This window comes from Dendrobates tinctorius, unplaced genomic scaffold, assembly GCF_039654945.1.
Source record: "Dendrobates tinctorius isolate UK_male_01 unplaced genomic scaffold, ASM3965494v1 ptg000166l, whole genome shotgun sequence".
In the NCBI taxonomy this organism is placed as follows: Eukaryota; Metazoa; Chordata; class Amphibia; order Anura; family Dendrobatidae; genus Dendrobates; species Dendrobates tinctorius.
Window position 1 is genome coordinate 792,501 of NW_027361833.1, and position 21,798 is coordinate 814,298.

The following is a 21,798-nucleotide window of genomic DNA, read 5'->3' on the forward strand; positions in this document are numbered from 1 at the left end:
CTATGTAACCTAAATGCTATTTATAGAAAGATTATCTTTAAGATGAGTCTTTAATTGGGTAAAATAGGTTAAAGAGAGGTAAAGGAAAGAGTGATTTACCATCAAATGCAACCTATGATTAACCACAGGCCATTATCTGAACTCAAATCAATATAATTGAAAGTTACTGTAAAAAGGAGATGCTACTTTATATATATATACCAAATACCAAGAACTAGATCCACCAAGACCACAATGTATATTAAATGTAACCGCAGCAGAAATAACACTATGAGGATTAATGGGTGCAACGTACAAGCTTACATTTCAGAGTTACAGCATAGTACATTAGATTCTGAATCAACTGTGGTGATAAAAGAATAATAATTATACTGAACAGACTGTTAAAAATAATACTGTGCGACAAACGCACCATGCTGCATTTTGGCGCGCTCGGCGCACCTGTAAAAGTGTGCAGCGCACGCTAAAATCCTACTAATGCACGGCCAGCGCATGGTCTGCGCACCCTATGCTAAAGATAGGGTGCGCAGATCGTGTGCAGCCGTGTGCGATAGTAGGCGGCGATGACCGGATGGGGCGGGCAGGGGGCGGGGCTTAGCGGCGCCGAGCGCTGTGTGGAAAATAAGCTAGTGTCAAACTAGCCTTACTGACTACCACATTTTTTGTTCTTGATTTCTTTGTATTTCTTAAAGCCAGAAAGTTGCCATTTGAATTGACTTTAGTTTTATGCCATGTCTATGATCTGCTTTTTTTTCACAAAAAAACTGAATGAACATCCTCCAAGGCCGGTGATTCCATAATTTTTGCCAGGGGTTGTACTTGGGAAAATCACAAAAATAAATGGGTTTTACATCCTGCTGTACCTGCATTTTTTTCCACCAAAAACGCTGCAAAAGCTGATAGCTGAGACTTTGCACTTGAAAAATGCTGAACAAATTGATCTGCTGCAGTTATCAAAGATGCAGCAATTTTCCAATTCAGTCATGAAAAAAAAATTACAATCATAAAACAAAAATAAAAAATAACAATAATGAATTATTGTATTTATTTTTTTGTTTTACGATTATAATCATTTTTCTTCTGTATGTCTTCACTGATAAAATTGCACATTGAAGAGATATTTTGAAACATGAGCCACTCCTCCAAACTCATGCACAGAACTTTTCAGAGCGGTGCAAGATCCAAAACATATATTAAGCTTTCAAGGAGAAGAAATGAGTGCTGACATTTCTTCTTCTCCTTGAAGACCAGTATTATACTGTTTGCTGGAAATTTGATGTATGTCCTTATCTGTAAAGTTTTCTAAAACTTTGCCCACTGGGTTACCTGAAAAATTTGGAAATTTTGCTGACACCTTTTTCTGTCTGAATCTGAAAAATCACCCCCACACAGGATTTATGACTGTCCCCCTGATTTGGTATCTAACTCCCGCCTCACCAGGGGTAAAATATATAATCTTTTGTGTCCGGAACATCGGATCATGAACGATTATATAAAAACCAGTCCCCAAAAAGGGTTCACCGTGTCAGGTTTATTTTTTGTTTGTAAAAAAATGTGGTGGTCCAAGACCATGTATTGGCTAGGGCTCAGATATGCAAATGAGGAGGCGTAATGATTCACTTTGCTCTTGGCCATCCCGAAGTTGCACAGGAATGTCCTCGTTTGCATATGAATTTAAAATGATTTTCTCAGGCGCCGTACCAGTAACAAGTTCAGCACTAGTATGGTTGTAATAGGTGCTAAATCACTTACAGCACTGTATAGCTCATTTAAAATACATTTTGGAGTGAGAGACTCCCTTTAAACCCTGGCAGCTAGGTTACCCACAAACTGCAGACAATATTGTTCACAAGCATATCCACTCAGTATTATTATTTTATTTTTAGTGAGCTATGTGCAGAAATAAATAATGACTTCTGGTGGAAGATAAAGCTTTATTAGTGCCTCTCTGGTTGTTACAGAACCATTCTAACAGAAGAGCCTTGTAAGCAAATACTGAACATGTGATTTTGATCTTCTTAGGACAGAATCATAGCCTAAAATGTGAGGCTTTCGTTGGTGACAATTGTCGGGGTGTCAACCTCTACTGGGTAATAACAAACGGAACTAACATGGATTACCATGTGGATTACTGCACTTCATTCAGGGATAAAATGTGCATGGAGGAAACGTAAGTATAATGATATCTATATTAGTGTTCACTGATTTTATACATCACAATACACAATTAACGCAATCAGAGTTTTCCATTATGAATAGTGTACTTCTTTTACACACAGGATCACTAGTGTATTCTGGCATAATTTTTTACAATTCAGATGATTTTAGGAGAATTTTCCAGCTTAGGCAAGAAAAAAACAAGATGGACTGAGCCAATATGACTGATTGAATCCTTTCAGATTTATTATAAAATGGATAAAAATGGACCTATTACATCCATCGTGGATAATTTAAAATGAAAAACATGGAACCCATGATCATTTTATATAATTCATAACGCATAAAATAGCCTAAAATGTGGCCATGATGAGCTACAGTGCATTATAACACAGTGTTGTATTATACATTTTAGGCTTCCATCTCATAGAACCTGTACGCTTGGGCATATGTAAAAATCATGTAGCCTCTTAGTAAAAGTCCAATTTGTCTCCAAAAAAAAAAGTACGGTAACTGAGTCATATTATTGACCATATGAACTTATGGCTTGGAAGTCAGGACCAAATTTGGAAAACTGGAGGAAAGTGGAAGCAACTGCATGGTCCACCTCCTTTGGAGGTATACCACTGGCCACTGCCAATACAGTACCAGAGAAATGTATTCCATTCTGCCATATGGCAAAGGACACATAAATGGGGCTCTAATGTGTTCAGACGATATGAAGCCTAAAACATATGTACAAGTAGCAAAGACCGGTAAGGAAATGGCCTGACAGCAGAAAAGAACACTTAGCAGACAGCCCGAGGGCAGGAAGAAGTGCTAAGGAGACGGCTTGAGAGCAGAGAGGAGAGCTAAGGAAATGGCATGAGAGCAGAGAGGAGAGCTAAGGAGATGACATGAGAGCAGATAGAAGCACTGAGGAAATGGCTTGAAAGTAGAGAGGAATGCTGACAAGGCTGCCTGAAAGTAGAGAGGATTGTGGAGGAGATGGCCTGAGGGCAGAGAGGAACATGGAGGTGGCTTCTGAAAGCAGATAAGAATGCTAACAAGAGGGTCTGAGGGCAGAGAGAAAAGCTGAGCAGACAGCCTGTTGTCAGAAATTCTGAATGAAGAGAGGAAGGGTGAGTATAAAGCCTGGGAGCAGATAGGAACACTGAGGGCACAACCTGAGGATAGATAGAAGCACCAAGGAGATAGCTTGAGAGCATAGGAATGTTGAGGAGACTGAGGGCAAAGTAGAATAAAGAGGAGATGGACTTGGTTGCAGAAAGGAATGCTAAAGAGACAGCAGGACAGCAGAGAGAAACGCTGAGGAGGCAGTCTGAGGACAGCCTGAGAGCAAAGAGGAGCACTTAGGAGATGGCCTGAGCGAAGAGGAGTGTTGAGCAGACAGTTTGAGAACAGAGAGCTGAGGGGATGGTCTGAGAGCAGAGAGAAACATTGAGGAGATTGCCTTAGGGTATGTGTTCATGGGGCGTATTGACAGCGCTTTGGACGCAGCAGATACCCTGCTCCACCCCCTGTTGTATGCACGTGTGATTCTGCATGTGTTCGTTGAACACATGCGGAATCACCGCATCCTATTCATAGACTGTGTTATTTATCTTGCGGAGACTAAGCGTTTCCGCAAGGTAAATAGACATGCTGCGGTCTACAAAGACGCGCTGCGTGTCCGGTTACACAGGGCCACCGGATGTGGCCATGCACACATAGTGGAGATGGGATTTCATAAAATCCCCTCCACTATGCTGTAACATCTGGACGCTGCAGATTGGACGCTGCAGCTGTACGCAGCGTCCAATCCGAAGCAAATACTGAAGAACTCCGGACCGTGGAAACATACCCTTAGAGCAGCACTGAGGAGACACATGAAGGCAGAGAGCAATGCTGAGGATATAGCCTGAGAGCAAATAGGAACACAGACAAGAAAGTCTGAGGGAAGAGAGGAATACCAAAGAGATGGCCTGAGAGCAAAGAGGAATGCTGAAGAAACAGCCCCTAAACAAAAAGGAATGCTGGTAAGATGGCCCAAAAATAGAGGAATGCTAAGGAGATGGCAAGAGGGTAGAGACAAGCACTGAGAAGGTGGGCTGAGAGCCGGTATTAATGCAGAGAGATGGCCTGAGAGCAAAGAGAAACGCTGAGCAGGCAGCCTGAGGGCAGAGAGGAACTATGAGGAAATGACCTTAGAGCAGAGAGGAAAGCTAAGGAGATGACCTAAAAGCAGAGCGGAGCGTTAAGGAGATGGTCTGATAGCAGAGAGTAGCACTGAGGAAATGGCCTGAAAGAAGAGAGTAATGTTGAGGAGATGGCCTGAAGGCAGAGAGGAACACTGAGGTGACAGTCTAAGAGCAGAAAGGAATGCTGAGGAAAAGGCCTGAGGGAAGATAAGAACAATGAGGAAACCACCTTAGAGCAGAGAGGAATGCTAAAGAGATAGATTGAGGGCAGAGAGAAAATCTGAGCAGAAATGAGAAGTAAGAAGACAATCTGATTACAAAGAGAAGTGCTGAACAAACGCCTGAGAGCAGATAGAGAAACACTGAGGAGGCAGCCCGAGGGCAAAGAGGAAAGTTGAGGACATGGCCTGAGAGCAGATGGATTTTGAGGAGACGACATGAGGGCATAGATGAATGCTGAAGAGAGAGCATTCCTATCTGCCCCAAGGCCAAGGGGACAGCCTGACAGCAGAGAGGAATGGTGAGTAGACAGCCTGGGGGAGTGAGGAACACTGAGGTAATGGTCTGAGAGCAGAGCGGAATTCTCAGGAGACAGCCTGAGTGAGAGCAAAGGATCATTGAAGAGATGACTTGGGGTCAGAGAGGAGCACTGAGGAGGTGACCTGGTAGTAGATAAGAACACAAGAGAGGAGAGAATAAATAGAAATGCAGAGCAGAGAAGATAGCCTGAGAGCAGAAGAATGTTGAGGAGATAGTTGAGGGCAGAGAGGAATGCTGAGCAGATCGCCTTGGTGGGAAATAACACTAAAGAGACAGAGAACAATGCTGAGTAGATGGCATGAGAGCAGATACAAATGCAGAGCAGAGAGATGGCCTTAGAGCAAAGAGGAATGCTGAGGAGAAGGTTCGATAGCAGAAAGTAACGATGACAATATCGCCCCAGGGCAGGAAAGGTGGCTAAAGAGATGGCTATAAGGCAGAAAGGAGCACAATGAACTTGGCCTGTGAGCAGATAGGAACACTTGGGAGACTGCCTGAAGGCAGAGAAGGAGTTTTAAGGCGATAGATTCAGGTCAGTTAAGAAGGCTGAGGATATGAATTGAGAGCAGAAAGGAATGCTGAATAGATTGCCTCAGAGCAGAGGAACGCTGAGGAGATGGCCTGGGAGCAGATATTGATTGCTGAGGAGACAGCCTGAAAGCAGAGTGGAGCACTGGGGTGACAGCCTATGGGCAAAGAGGAATGCTGAGGAGTAGGACTGATTGTAGAGAGGAATGTCGATACAGCCTAATAGCAGGGAGGAATGCTGAGGAGATAACCCAAGAACAGGGAGGAGCAGTAAAGAGACAGCCTGAGAACAGAGAAGAGCGCTGAGGAGATGGCCTGAGTGCAGAGAGGAACACTCAGGACACGGCCGAAGAGAAGAGAGGACAGTGAGCAGGTAGCCCAAGAGCAAAGAGGAATGTTGAGAAAACGACTTGAGGACAGATAGGAAAGCTCAAGAAGTGGCTCGAAAGTAGAGAAGAACATTGTGAAGAAGACTCAGTGGCAGAAAAGAGTGCTAAGGAAACAGCAAGAGGGTTGAGAGGAGCACCTAGGAGGCGGCCTGGGGGTAGATAGGTACACTGGGGAGATGGCCTGAGGGCAGAGAGGAATGATGAGGAAGACAGCCTGAGAGCAGATAGGAATGCTGGAGAGATGGCCTTAGGCAGAGGCATAGCTAAGGGTTCAGCCTAGGGGGGGTGAAACACCTCTGACTGGGCCCCCCAACCTAAGTATAACAGTGTGTCAGTTGCAGCTCATCAGTAGTCATTGGTTGGCTGCAGAGCTCCCATGACATCCAATTCAAAAAACATCACAGAAAAAAGCAGCCATATTTTAAAACACCAAGTCAGATTACCAATGCACTAGCAGGATGCACAGGTGCAAACTATTGACGAAACAACCACTCACATGCCGATCATTCATTGAGAGGGTGGTTACTTAATATTATAAATACACAAAGATACGGCTTGCATAGAGCGCCAATCATACACAGGTAGTGCACAGTGTCTGACTTCAGCCTATTAGTGACCCCACCTTATTAGAGCAGGTGGGCTGTCCAGTGCTATATATGTGCAACCCACATGTACAAAAGCCCCAAGTTCTCCAGTCCAAAACTAAAGGTGCCAGCTGTATCAGTAACAAAAATGAAAAAATGTACAAAAATGTAATAATGTTTTTTTTAAGTAGTATTGTTTTACTATTTCAAAAAGAATACAAAAAGATGCAGGTGATAAATCAAGTATCGGCAGATGAGCGGGCTGTAACTGATATTAAAAATCTCTATACGAACACCCACACTGATATATTACCACCATATGGTGAATATATAGTGGTAGATATCAGTACTAAAGAACATATCGGTGATTAACAGTGCAGTTATAGAGACTTACAGGTGATGCTGTTTCTAATGGAGTCGTTCACTTTTCCAGTCTTTTAAACCAGGCACAGATCGCCTTGTCGCGGCTGCAGAGATTACAACAAAGACACATTTCACTTCACTTCTCTTTTCCAGCCCCATCACCATCTATTTCCGACCTGCACAACTTCCACATTTTGCTGATACCCCAATACTGAGCCGCTGCTGCCATATGTGCCCCTATTACTGAACCTCTTATTTCTCCATATAATAATGCCACCACTGTTCCCCGCATAGTAATGCCCAGCACTGTGTCTCTTACAAAGTAAAATCCCCCTTTGTGCTGTCTGGATGGTAAAACTACCCCTTTAAAATATTACTGCTCTGTGCAAATGCTCTAGAAAACAGTGCTCCATTTTGTCCCTAAAAATTAATGATGCCCCCATGTGCACCTTTGATGTTCACAATACTCTGAGTGCCCCTATAATAATGCTTCTTAAGTGCCCACTTCACATTTAATAAAGTCTCCTGAGTCCCCCTAGGTACAGTAATAATGGCCCATGAGTCCCTAGCATCACTTATGTGATCAGACGGACATGTGACCACATGTATGCTATTTGAATGTGCTGACTAGACTCTTTTGGCTTCTCTCTATTCTCTTCTATTGAGAGAAACCAAATATATCTAGTTGAAGCATACACATAGCAAACATGTGGTCACATAACCACACTGATGATATTTGGAACTCAGGACAGCAGGTGCACCGCACCCTATCATGATTTGCCAGTCTGCAGTCATATATAGTGACTGTAGATTTGCATTCCAAACCCGCACAACCCCTTTAATAACTTTATACAAATAATAAGCTGCTTATTAGGAAATGAATAAAGGGATTGTCTAGTTCTATGCTACAAGTCTGCAGTGACTCCATGTGATTGCAGACTTGTGAATCCTCACATTGCGTTCACAGCACACTGGCAGGAGTCGGAATCAGCATGTCATGTGACCTCAAGTATGGTATTTGCATACAACTGGCCACACTCTGTCTAGACTGTTTCTGGTCTTGCTCAATACACTTTTATTGAGTGAGGCCGCACAGTTAGAACATGGCCAGGAGTATGCAAACTTGTAGATATGGGCAATGGTGAATCCTCAGTGTACATGATGTGACGATTCACAATTTTGCAGCCAATGCCATATAGCAGTAACTGCAGACTTGTAGAATTAGATCAGACAATCCCTTTAAATAAAGTGCAGCTTGTGCCATTGTTATTGTATGGGTGCTTATTATACTAAGGGTATGTTTCCACGGTCAGTAAACGGACAGTCACTATGCGTGCAGGGACACCCGTGGCTTCCCTGCGTAACTGGACATGTGGCGCGTCTTTCTAGACCGCAGCATGTCTTTATCTTGTGGAGACGCTCAGTCTCCGAAAAGATAAATATCACAGTTCTATGTATAAGGAATCAGTGATTGCACATGGTTCAATGAACACATGCGGAATCACCGCGCGTACAAAAGCTGGCAGCGCTTTGGACGGAGTGGAGACGTGCTGCATCCAAAGCGCTGCTGGTTTGAGCCCATGGAAACATATGTAGTGTCGGTAGTGGGCCGAGTTGGGGATTGATAGGGGGTGGTCCCACTTCTTACCGCGCAGAGATGATAACAGAGACACGATGGAGGCAGATTCTGGGTGCAACAGGTCCAAGTTTATTCACGTTGGCCGTCCGACTGACGGCACACCTCGCGGCCCTCCGTTTCCAGAGCCTCTTCTCACACCGTACACTAGGGACGTGTCTGCACACACCGTCCCCTCCTTTACTGTCGACGCTCCTGACAGGTCCGTCACTGTGGCCGCCTTAGGCCCGTAAACCAACAGCGCTTCAACTGCTCAGTCGTCGTGTTACATACGGTGTCCTTCACCCAGAGCCTCGTCTCTGCTGCAGTCCTTTCCTGTCAGGACCACCCCCCTGACGTTTCCTCTCCTCAGTCCCCTTGGTCGGATTCTCCTCAGGGCACACAGACTGGCGTAGTCCTCCTGTCACCTGAGCTCCCCCTGGGGACTGGAACCTTCTGGAACCCTCCCTCAGTATTTATAACTCTCCCGGTTCCTTGAAACTGTCACTCTAACTGTCACCACGCCCCCCATGACCAACGGTTTCTAAAGCCCTAAGCTGCTGTAAAGTCCTTTGCTCACACTCCTCCCTGCCATCTAATGTCCACCCAAGGTACTGCACGTCTACTACACTTTCCTAGCTGTTTCCCCTCTATAATAACTGACACCTACCTACACTGTGCATACCTATCTTTCTCCATTCTGACACGTCCGTCCGTACGTCAGGTCACCTTCCCTACACTCCCCCTTCCTTTGTCCATTGTCGTCCTCGACAATCGTCTTCCCTGCCTTTGTCGTTCTGAAGCTACACCTACATTCTGTTGTCGGACCAGCTGTTGAGCCAAACCCACTATCTGCGGGGGCCGAACCTTACTGGGAGCACTATGATCTGAGCAGCCTACTGCTACTCACCAGCGCGCACGCCACATGACAACGTCTTTCACATTGGGCAAGGTACACCCGTATTCTCTCTACGGCGTGTATCTTTCCCCTACTCTCCCCTTCTGTCACCTTTCACTATTCGGTACGCCATGATTGAGGCCACACACCTACCAGATCATTGCCGGCGCCCGCCTTTCCTTCTTCAGGGGTGTCCGTGGTGTTGGGGACCTGACCTAGGACGGCTGTCTCTCTCACGTCTTCCAACTCATTTTCCTTCTTTCAATTACATGTCATGGTCGGCGTCCCGGTCTCCCAGACCTCAACTCTTAGATCCCTACCGGATCTCACACTTTCCTTTGGTCCCGCAGACCTTCCCTTACCCGGACCTGTTGCATTTTACTTTGGCATATTATACAATAAACAACTTTATAATAGCACAAGTACCCATTTTTATATTATTTTTTTTTCATTTTCTTTTGCTTTAAAACTCAACGTTCAACAATAAACATCGCCAGTACTCCTTTTCCCTCCCCCTTCCTTGGACATGAACACTCCCTCTTGTCTTCGTATCCCCGTTCTGTCAAGTTTCCAAATCAGTAAAATAACATCCTGTAAGAGGAACATTCTAAAAAAAAACAGCTTAATCACCTAAAACATTTTTTTTTATTAAAACTAGAACTGTTCTTTCAGACTCTGACAGTCCAGGCCATCTCCTGATGGCCGGTAGCAAGGGGCCCACAGCCGTGGAACTCCTGGGGTGAAGGGAGTGTCCAATACAGTCCTCTTTACGGGGGTTCGCGTTCCTCAGGTACCGCCAGTACTTCCACCGCATAATACCCGCGGGGGCAGTATTCTTTATAATAAGAGACAAAGTCCCCTATTTCCAGGGCACGGCCGTGGCGTATGGAGGCTACGTTCACGTATACCTTCTGACCAGTCTGATCACGTATGAAGCCATACCCCCGGGCCACATTGGTGTACACCAGCCGCCCCCGGGATCTTTCCACCGCCATGCCAGCCTCCCCTTTTGAATGAAGCAGGCTCCATACCTCCTGCTCTCGAACCTTCTTTTGTTTTAGTACCGCGCCAGTCCCAGAGTCCGGTGGGCGGGACCTTGCCGAGAAAGGGCGCGGGGCAGAGGCGGTCGATGATATCTGTGGCCCAGCAGCCGCTGGGGCCGGGTAGCGGATGGGAGCAGCCGTGATTCCGGAGGGCTGGTCCACAGGGCCCGTTAAACAGACCCTAGCCGGTTCCAATACTGGCATTACCGCGGCCGCAGGGTAGGCCGCATCCACAACTTCCAGCAAAGCCGGAGTAACGGCCGGTTCGGGTGATGAGGCTGACACCGGCCGAGGGAGCGCAACCGCGCCTTCTGTAAATAAGCTCCGCCCTGGTGACTCCGGGCGGGAAGGCTCGGGAACGGGAGCTAGGGCCTTGCTCAATTCCACGTATAGCATAGGGCCCTCCGCAGCCGGGCCTTCCGGTACACTGGAGGCTGCGTGTTGTGGCAAAATGATAGGGGCCGCTTGTGAAGCCGCCGGCAGGGCCGGGGGAACTCTCACCTTCCCCGGCGCCGCGGCCTCCGTCACACCACCGCACGGCTCATCCCGCAGCCTCCGCTCTCCAACTCGCTGCTCAGCGGGCCTAGCTTCCAGACTCAGGGGCTCCGCGGGGAGACTCTCCGCCGGTATCAATGGCGGCCGCTCCTTCTGGCTCCGCACGGGCTCCGCACAGACTCCTCTTCTTGCCCATGGACCCGGAGATGACGTCTTCTGTCTCAGCTCGTTCTCCTGCCGCCACTGCCATTCTAAGCGGCCAATGCCCCGACACCCGCAGCGTCTCATACCGTCCGGTGGGCAGCAATCGAATGGCGCCAAACAGCCGCTCCCAAGCTTTTCTTCGGTGTCACTCCCTCTGTGGGGTGGGGCGTTGGCAGGCCTCTCCACCCACCTGTCAGGGTCCAATATATGGAAACGTCGGCCTCCGGGCACATACTGCTGTCCACGGGGGTACGTTGGAGGGGGTCCCAGTCCATTCTGAACAACTGCGAACACCCGGACCTCGCCTCTGCGTTGAAGGAGCACCGCCATACTGCACTGTCCCTGGTACCGCCCCGGATCCTCTACTGGCCACACAGATTCATCACTGCGCTCCTCATTTGTAATCCACTGGTAAGCCAATCGTAATCCACCGGTAATTGTAATCCAAACTGAGTAGTCCGAGTCCTTTTCCATTCTTTGAGGCAGGTCTGCCGCAGAAGATGAGGTATTAGCGGCGGCCATCCTGCCGACTTCGCCAAATGTAGTGTCGGTAGTGGGCCGAGCTGGGGGATGATAGGGGGTGGTCCCACTTCTTACCGCGCAGAGATGATAACAGAGACACGATGGAGGTAGATTCTGGGTGCAACAGGTCCAAGTTTATTCACGCTGGCCGTCCGACTGACGGCACACCTCGCGGCCCTCCGTTTCCAGAGCCGCTTCTCACACCGTACACTAGGGACGTGTCTGCACACACCGTCCCCTCCTTTACTGTCGACGCTCCTGACAGGTCCGTCACTGTGGCCGCCTTAGGCCCGTAAACCAACAGCGCTTCTACTGCTCAGTCGTCGTGTTACATACGGTGTCCTTCACCCAGAGCCTCGTCTCTGCTGCGGTCCTTTCCTGTCAGGACCACCCCCCTGACGTTTCCTCTCCTCAGTCCCCTTGGTCGGATTCTCCTCAGGGCACACAGACTGGCGTAGTCCTCCTGTCACCTGAGCTCCCCCTGGGGACTGGAACCTTCTGGAACCCTCCCTCAGTATTTATAACTCTCCCGGTTCCTTGAAACTGTCACTCTAACTGTCACCATGCACCCCATGACCAATGGTTTCTAAAGCCCTAAGCTGCTGTAAAGTCCTTTGCTCACACTCCTCCCTGCCATCTAATGTCCACCCAAGGTACTGCACGTCCACTACACTTTCCTAGCTGTTTCCCCTCTATAATAACTGACACCTACCTACACTGTGCATACCTATCTTTCTCCATTCTGACACGTACGTCCGTACGTCAGGTCACCTTCCCTACACATACCCTAACAGGCTGGGGCTCATAATAAGACCTAAACTGTCAATATAATAAGCCCCCTACCTCCAGCCTCCCCAGACAACAACTATTAGATAAGACTGCATTGCATATAATCCAAGAAATGGAAGACAAGGCCCCTACAGCGCCACCCACCCCCACTACCCTAACTCAGTTCTCCCCCTCTTCCTCTCACATTCACCCCACTCCCACAGTAACGTACTAACAGCAAGAACTACTCTGCACTAATGGTACATATGCCTAATCTGAAAATGCTACATGTGAGTTTTAGTGCCAAGATTCTCAGAGTGGGTGAAGCTATTATAATGTTTCATTGGCATTACTAGCTTTACTACTGAACTTTTGGAAATCAGTGGAACAGGAAAAGGGCACTAGCATTTGCTAGAGAGCACAAAAAATCTGGGATTGTACTAGTAGATCTGGGGAGCTCAGCATTTGGGGTCAGCTATTCCAGATGGGATGCAGACTTTAAACAGTATGTAGATCAATGTATGCTCTATAATTTTATATAATTTCTGCTCTAACTCTAAACACTTCACACTTTCTGGATACATTTTAAAGGTCTGGGCAATGGAAGAGAATATGGAGAACACCTGGGCAGACTATTTCAAGCACATTAGTGCAACATATCTTAATGTGCACTACTTTTTTCACATGTTAGAGGTGATGTGTGTGTATAAATGTATATGGAGGGTTGTGAGCATTACATTTTTTGTCCACTAGTATAATATTGATCTAGCCACAGGTTAGGTTCATCAATATCAGATCAGTGGGGTCCAACACAACTATCAATCAGCTGTTACCAGCTCTGGTACTGGCCAAATTTAGGCAGTACTGAGCTGTACATGGCTCCGACACACTATTTAGGGGCTGTTCCCATGTATTGCAAATCAGTTTCTGTACAAATAAGAGCTGATCTGCAAAACCCATCAGTGTCCACTAAACCATGTGACAGTAGTGGCGTTCCACTCTGTACACTGTTCGCATCTTGCCAGAGCTGGTAACAGCTTATCATTGGCCCCGTGTGTTGGACACCACCGATCTGATATTGATGACTTATCTTTATGCTGATGTCAATACCAAAAAGTGAAACCCCACCTTTAATGCTTAAAGGTAAGCCTTTTATGAAAACTTAAGTAAGCGTTTTCATAAACTTAAAATGATGATGAGAAAACATTACATTTTTACTTATTAAATGATGCTTTGCCATTGCTTTTATTTAGAGACGAAAAGGGTTCAATTTGGATTTCGGAGCTGCACATAATTAATGTAAGCTACAATGATATCAAGTATCAATATAAATGCAAACTTGATAGCTATAAAGGCAATGACAAAAGGCTAATTACTATGAAATTGAAAGGTAAGACATTGAATTTTATCAAGTCCATAACTGCTATTCAAGTTCAAATAGCCTCTTTGTATCCCATATTATTTTATGTTTTGACAGAAAGAGAAGCAGAGGTTTAATGCTCCTTGGAACACATGTAGAAACCTTTAATAAGGCCCCCACCGACCATGTGCCATTTTTCATTTTAATTAATAGCTACATCTTTAGTACATTATAAATAAGCACATCTGTTAAAGGGACATTGTGAAATTTGGATGTTATCCTTTATCCATCGGATTGCTGGGACCCCCACTTATCCCGAGAATGAGAGCTCACGTCATGGGAGCGCCGATGGGAGTGTGGAAAGACGCGTACCCCTACCAGCGAGTGTTAAATGCATTTAATAGGTTAACAGCTGTAGGGACATTATATGGGTGAAAAGATGCAGGCTCTGTGTGTGAGCCTGCATCAAAGGCAGGGACACAACTTTTGACGTACAAATACATCAAAGGTCGTGAAGGGGTTAAACTCCTCTAAGTCAAGCAAATGCTTCCTCTTGCAGTATACATTTGTATGATTGGCAGTAGTGGATATTGTTGGAATTTGCTTGCTGAATAGTTTTCTTATCCTCCAGCTATATATTGTTAAGGTCTTTCAAAATGGACATACTTCTGTATGAAACCAAATTATGTAGAAAGAGACAAGAAATGTGCTCAGAAGCTCCTGATTCATGAAGAGGCATCAGGAGCATCGGACAATTGACAAGTACCTCTGTATGCGCTTGGCCACACATCCCACTCCAGTCCCTGCTGGAATAAGAATTGTAGTGTAGTAAATGCCACTGCTCATCATGAATTTGGCAAACAGCGGTCACCACACCCCCATCCCACCCCAGATCCACCCATTCTATCAGAACTGGATGAAAAAGGATGTGTGAACACTAAAACTTGCTAAATTTCTGCACAGCTTTGTGGTGTACCAAAAGTATGCAACTTTTCAAAGCTATTTACTGGCATAAAAGCTTTGATGAATTGGGCACATGGATCACACAACCATAACTTATACATTGATTGCGACTAAGCAAAAATTTACAAAACTGAACATGTCATTCTCACTTTAACATTCTGCTCAGACTGCCGCATTAGGGTGAACTTCTGAGTGGGTGCCTGACCTTAAAGGTGCTGTGCCATGCTCTAATCACTGCTGAAACAATAGTGCCCTAGCATGGGGAAATGCTTGGTTTGCAACAGCTGCAAGGCAAAGGACCCATGACTCCAGGTCACACATCTGATGTCTTCCATGTTTTTACTGAGAAAGTAGAACAAAGGATAGGTTTGCTACACAAAGAACATTGCCTTTTCCTTACTTTCTGGTCTGTTGCATCCACTTCTCTTGAACCCTTCATGGTTACGTGTTCCTGAAGCTTTCCTAGACCGGAGATCCGGTGAGGAGCTCTGATGGGGACAGTCTAGCCATGAAATGTGTCTTGTTCCTGTACGTCTGGTTTAGCCACTGTCGAAGCCATCTAGTCTGACGAATCAGCCATCTGCTTACTGCTCATATGCGGATGTCTTCAATTAGAAAGAAGTGGAGACATTACCACCACATAGGCCATGTGCTTGATCCTTTGACTTGTTCCCAATATCCTCACATCCTCAAGGCAGTATCGATCATTTGTCAGCAGCGGAGACCCTAGCCATGTCCAGGTATGTAAAGAAAAATCTGACTAGGGGATTCAGCCAGAAGTCTTCTTCACCGGCTGGAGCTTGCTTCTTTTTGTTAAAAAGGAGGATGGTATGCCCTGACCGTGTATCAACTATAGAAGTCTCAACAAGATCACAAACAAAAACAAATATCCGCTGCTTCTGATCTCAGAATTGTTTGATCACCTCAGAAGTGCCAGGATCTTCACCAAGCTGGATCTGCGAGGAGCCAATAATTTAGTTTGCATCCACCAAGGAGATGAGTGGAAAACGGCTTTCAGCACCTGAGACGGTAACTGTGAATCCCATGTTATGCTGTTTGAGCTAAATTATGCCCCGGCTGTCTTCCAGGAATACGTGCATGACATCTTCAGAGATCTCTCCTGCATGGTGGTGTACCTGGACAGTATCCTGTTTTTTTGTCCAGACCTGCCTTCTCATAGGAAAAATGTTTGCCTAGTCTTGCAAAAACTCAGAGAGAAGCAGCGCCTGTACGCTTAGTATGAGATCAGACCTCTCTGCCTTTCCTTGGATATATTATCTCAGATACTGCGTTCAAGATGAATTCGGTGAAGGTGTCTTCAATTCTCAATTGGCCGTGTCCAGATTGCATTAATGCAATTCAGCAATGCCTCGGATATGCCAACCAGTTTATCACCAGTTTAGTTCTCATGCCGGACTGCTTCCATCACAGCGATGATCTGCAAGGGTGCCAATCCCAAGATCTGGACTCCGGAGGCATTTTTCTCCCTAAAACATGCCTTCTCTTATGATATGCTTGTGCTCTGGGGCAGGACTGTAGGCACTGTCTAATCTTCCTGCTTTAAGCCAGAGAAGCCAAGGAAAGACCTGCCCACAGGTCGCCCCGAAGCATATGTGGCGCCCCTGAGAGTTCAGTCGCCACAGAGGTACTGCACCTCCTCCTGAGGTGTGGTGCCCCACCATTCAGGTAAGGTGGAGACACCTGACCACACTCCAACACCTGCATCCCACACAACATAGTAGTGTAGCAAAGCACCTTTGGTGGCTCCCTGCTTGGAACACGAAGAGTGCTGGGAGGTGGATGGAGCTTAATCTGCACCAAAAGAATGGGAAGAGTTTAGGATTTAGTCAGTCAGTCAGTGAGTCTGACGGGGTGAGAAGGAGAGAGAAGATCCCCGGAGAGGGATGGACGAGGGAAGTGCTGCAGTGGACCTCAGTGACCTGGGTATGCTGGCACAGGAAAGAGACATTGATGGAAAGCTTGACTCTTTATAAGAAAGATAGATTTGAACGGAACGTAAGGAGAAGAGGAGGACTGAGGATTAGGGTTAGAGCAGAACCCTTCCCAAGTTCACAGCGCAAGGCCGGGGTCCGGTCCCCGAGGTTGTATGGATACTAATGGTCCTGCAGCAGACACCGGAGGAATAGAAGTTGTCACCACTTTATTCCCACACAAGACTTGGGGGCACAACAGCAACGTGAGTGAGCCGGGACTTAGTAGCAAGGAGTCCCTGAAGCAGGCTACAGCTGTCTGCCATACAAGGAGAGTACATAGGAACATCTGACAGGAGGAACTCCAGTGTAACTCAGTACTGAGAGTACTTCACTATAGGCGCAAAAGGGAGACATTCAGAAAAGGCACATATGTTGACGGAGTGTTGGAACGGCGTACTTCATCTTGTCTGGAAGTTGACTGAGCTCCTGACCTGGAGGAAACAGCATGATGCAGGCACCTGTATGCACAACAGACTGTGAGTAAAGCTTTGGAACTACATGCCCTGGTGTCCTCCGCTTATTCCTGCGCCAACACCCTCAGCACTGCTACATCTCTGTGCCTGACACTGCACCATCTACGCCTCTCCCCTATCTCTTCACCTACACTGCCCTGGGACTACTGCCCTACCTGTGGAGGGCCACAACATCATTGTTGCACTACACCATCTGTCCCAGAGGATATGCTCGCAGCGTCGGCTTAACGCCTTTCTTGCCGAACACCACAGGTGGCGTCACAAATCATTCAATGAACCTTTCTGCTATTTACAATGGGCGCCCAGGGCCACGGACCGGGTAATAGCTGCTGTGTCAACAACCCCACTCGTGGAGATCCGCGGGCCCGGTTCCGAGTACCCCACAACCCTAGGTGTGAGGGCGACCCACATGGGCATATCATTAGCTGAAAACTTCTAACACTGACTAAACAAGAACCACAAGATTGATTTCTTCACCCCAGGTATTATTTTATTCAGTATAACAGTGGCAACATGGCAATGTCTTTAGTTTATTTAGCAAAATCCTGCTAACAGGTTTGCTTTAACAACAAGCATACAAATGTTGGTGGTTTGGAAGGCATGTGGGAACTGTCAGGTTCTCTTTAAAGGTTTCTAAAGGCCCCGTTACATTTAGCGATGCACCAGCGATCCCGACCATGATATGACCACTGGTGCATCGCTAAATGGTCACTAGTGAGCTGCCAAACAGGCAGATCTCACTAGCGATGCAGCAGCGGTCGTACTTACCTGTCAGACGCGGAGAGGGTGACCGTCTTCCGCCTGCGTCCATGGCTCGCTCGTCAGCGCCAGCAGAAAGCCGACGATGAGAAATGGACCAGGCCAATCTTGCACGATCAGCGATAGCCAGCGGGGGAGCCGGTCGGAGGTGAGTATCACCTGTAGTGATATCGCTAGTGATATCGCTGCTGCGTCACAAAATCGGTGACGCTTTAGCGATATCGCTATGTGTAAAGGGCCCTTTACTTTACTAGTCTACTAGCTGAGCTGGCCATTACTCTGGGCATCATTGTAATAGGACTCTTAAAGTGCCTATACACATTAGACTAAAGTTCTTAAAAATGTCTGATTTCAACCATAGCGTACATGCATCAAGTAAAATTGAACAACAAATTATCTTTTAGGTGGCCAGCAAAAGACCATTATTATCTGAGATGAAGGCCGCTGTGCTTGAAGTTTTCATACAATAATTTATTTTTTTAATACATAAGCAAATGTTTTTTCTTAGAAGAATATACTCACTGAAATATGTTATTGAATATGTATGAATAACACATAGCCATTACAAATTAATATTTGAATGGCTGTGTCTGCGTATCATCCTACAAAAGACAACCATTAGTTGTTCATCCAACAACCTATCTAATGTGTGTGCTTCCTGTTTCGTTTTGGCTTATAAGTGAAATATAGCACCAAAAAACTGACTAAGATACCGCAAAAAATAGTAAAAGCTATTTTTTAATAATAACTCATTAAAATATTACTTAAACATGGGAAAGATACCACAGGTACAATATCAATAGGTACAAAAAATAGGTACATATATCCAATGATAGTAGTATAGTGTAAACAAAAGGAGAAAGACTATAATATCCAGTGCCAATATGGTCATACAATCTATGCTGACCCTTTTACAGCATGATAGTTCATATATATAATTAATAATACTACATTTTTTCCGGGTGACTGAATCACATAACAAGTAGCCTTGGTAACTGGATAAACAATTAGATATAGCGCTATCTACTATTGGTTAGAAACTGACACCTGATAGGAAGTAAAATATATAAATACTCTTCATGGCCAATACCCAACCACCCCTGGACAAAGCATTTCCATGCAAAACGCACATCGGGTGTGGTGGGTTCCCGGGTACTTAAGGTAATTATATCAGAACAATGTGCAGGTTATAAATTCTGTTTAATCACCATTATGTACTGTATATGAACTATCATGCTATAAAAGGGTCAGCATTGATTGTATGACCATATTGTCACTGGATATTATAGTCTTTCTCTTCTTGTTGTTTATACTATACTAGTATCATTGGATATATGTACCGTATATACTCATGTATAAGCCGACCCGAGTATAAGCTGACACCCCTAATTTTGCCACAAAAAACTGGGAAAACTTATTGACTCGTGTAAAAGCCTAAGGTGGAAAATGCAGCAGCTACTGGTAAATTTCAGAAATAAAAATAGATACCAATAAAAGTAAAATGAATTGAGACATCAGTAGGTTAAATATTTTTGAATATCCATTTTGAATCAGGAGCCCTATATAATCTTCCATACAGTTCATGATGGGCCCCATAAGATGCTCCATACAAAATACACCCCATATAATTCTGCACAAAGGTTAATAATGGCCCCATAAGATGCTCCATAGAATTATATGCCCCATATGTTGCTCCATAAAGGTTATGGCCCCATAAGATGTTCCATAGATTATGCCCCATATGCTGCCCCATATGCTGCTCCATATATTATGCCCCCATAAGATTCTCCATAAGATGCTCCATAGATTATGCTCCCATATGCTGCCCCATAAGATGCTTCATAGATTATGCCCCATATGCTGCCGCTGCTGCAAATGAAAAAAAATGACATACTCACCTCTTGTCGCTGAGGGCCAGGTGCCGGTGTCCTGAGCAGGCGGGGACACTGGCACGCTATGAGGGCCAGGTGTTGGTGTCACCACTGGCTCAGGGCCCTGGCACCTGCGATATTCACCTGCCCCCCGGTCCACCGCTGCACGTCGCTCTGCCTGCTGGGTCCTCTACCAGTGACTGTTCAGGCAGCAGAGGGTGCGGCACGCACTAACCACATAATCGCGCCCTCTCCTGCCTGAACAACACTGACAGAGGACCCAGCAGACAGAGCGACGCGCAGAGATGGTGTGGGGACACGTAAATATCGCATATACTTACCTCCTCCTAGCGAGGTCTCCGGCAGCTCTTCCTTCCTTCAGTGGTCATGTGGTACCATTCATTAAAGTCATGAATATGTGCATATTCATGACTTTAATGAGCAGTACCACGTGACCGCTGAAGAAAGGAGCCTGCGACCGTGGGAGAAGCTGGGGGGGATGCAGAGATCGCGCCAGTTGGGGTGAGTATGATCTGACACCCCCGCTCCCCTGCTGACCCCCTGGCATATATGACTCTCGTATAAGCCGTGAGGGGGACTTTCAGCCCCCAAAAATGGGCTGAAAATCTCAGCTTATACGCGAGTATATACCTATTTTTTGTACCTATTGGCTGCACTTGTATTTGTATAGAGCTGTGAGTTGGATATACTATTGAAGGGGTACTGCAATGCTAGTGCCAATATTATAGACCACATATGACTTTATTGTATGAGTATCTGTTTTTTGTGCCCGTGTTATAGCAATATGGAATTATTCATGATATTACCCGGGGTACCCACCTATTGATATTGTAACTGTGGTATCTTTCCTATTTTTAAGTAATATTTTAATGAGTTATTAATAAAAAATATTTTTTACGGTATCTTAGTCTGTTTTTTGGTGCTATATATGGTACATTGGCTATGTGAGCCGTGGTTACTGGGATATAAATTCGGTGAACTACTAAACAAATACTGACATGTGAAGGGAATAGAATACTAGAAATCTACATCAGTAAATGTCAATATGATAACTGAACAACACAGTCAACAGTCACCCATGAGACAGCAAAGGAAGTACTGTGCTGTATTTTATGGGTATGAGATTTACTAGCTAAGCCTTACAATGCTTATTTTGCTTGAGAAATCTGTCACTGTGGGTCTGTAGAAGCTTTGGGTTTCAATGACATTTTGTTTTCATCCAACAGATAAGAGTCAAGATATTTCTAAGAAAGTCTTTACAACATCAATCATTGCATCTATCATTTGCACTGTCTGCTTTCTATTTCTGGTTGGTTTGTGCATACTGTTTAGAATACAAATTGTGCTGTTATACCGGAGTATTTCTGGAGTTGATGAAACCATTGGGGGTAAGTGTCACATTTATTTCTTTTAAAGGGAATGTGTCACCCGAAAATGACCTATTGATTCTGTCAGGTTTTCATGTTACCAGGTAATTTTCTCACAACACATTCTCTTTAACAGTTATACACATTATAAGTGTGTTCAGCATTATTGGATTATACTTAGCTTATAGTTTAATTCAGATGCATATGAAACCTGTCCCTTTAAAGTGTTAGTCTCAATATGTCAGAAGTGGATTGCTCCCCAGCCTCCTGGCTTACTGGTTGCTGCTGGGAGGGCATTCCTAATACTAATGGTCGGGTGCTCAACCCGAGTAACGAGTATTATGTAAGTCAATATGAAACGCAAGCTTTTTTCTGTTGGCCCCCCACCAGAGGTCCTTAGGAGTCTAAAAATTGCAAAATCGATAGCAACAGCATGGTATGGGAACAATATGGGGAATACCCCTGAAAGCACATCTCTGACTCTAAGGTCGCTGCTAGGAACAATGTTGTCAGAGTATTATGCCACTTTTACTGAGTGACTATAAAACATACAAAATCGAAGATAAAATGGATTTTACTTGAAAAAATGTTAAGAAACATTTTTTTCCGGGATAATCACTTGTATATAACTCAAAATAAATAAGAAAAAAAGAAATGCTCCTCCACAGCATGGGGTATGTTTGCACGTAGTGTTTTAGCAGTGT

At 45.4% G+C, this 21,798-nt stretch overlaps 1 protein-coding gene across 1 annotated transcript in view; it reads left to right on the forward strand.

Annotated features, from left to right (window-relative positions):
* Positions 1 to 21,798, forward strand: part of IL18R1 (interleukin 18 receptor 1) — a 119,358-nt gene that overhangs the window by 68,227 nt on the left and 29,333 nt on the right. Inside the window, exons 6-8 of the mRNA XM_073550646.1 lie at positions 2,023 to 2,170; positions 13,540 to 13,676; positions 20,954 to 21,115. Coding sequence (XP_073406747.1) covers positions 2,023 to 2,170; positions 13,540 to 13,676; positions 20,954 to 21,115 — 447 coding nt within the window. The remainder of the gene's footprint in view (positions 1 to 2,022; positions 2,171 to 13,539; positions 13,677 to 20,953; positions 21,116 to 21,798) is intronic.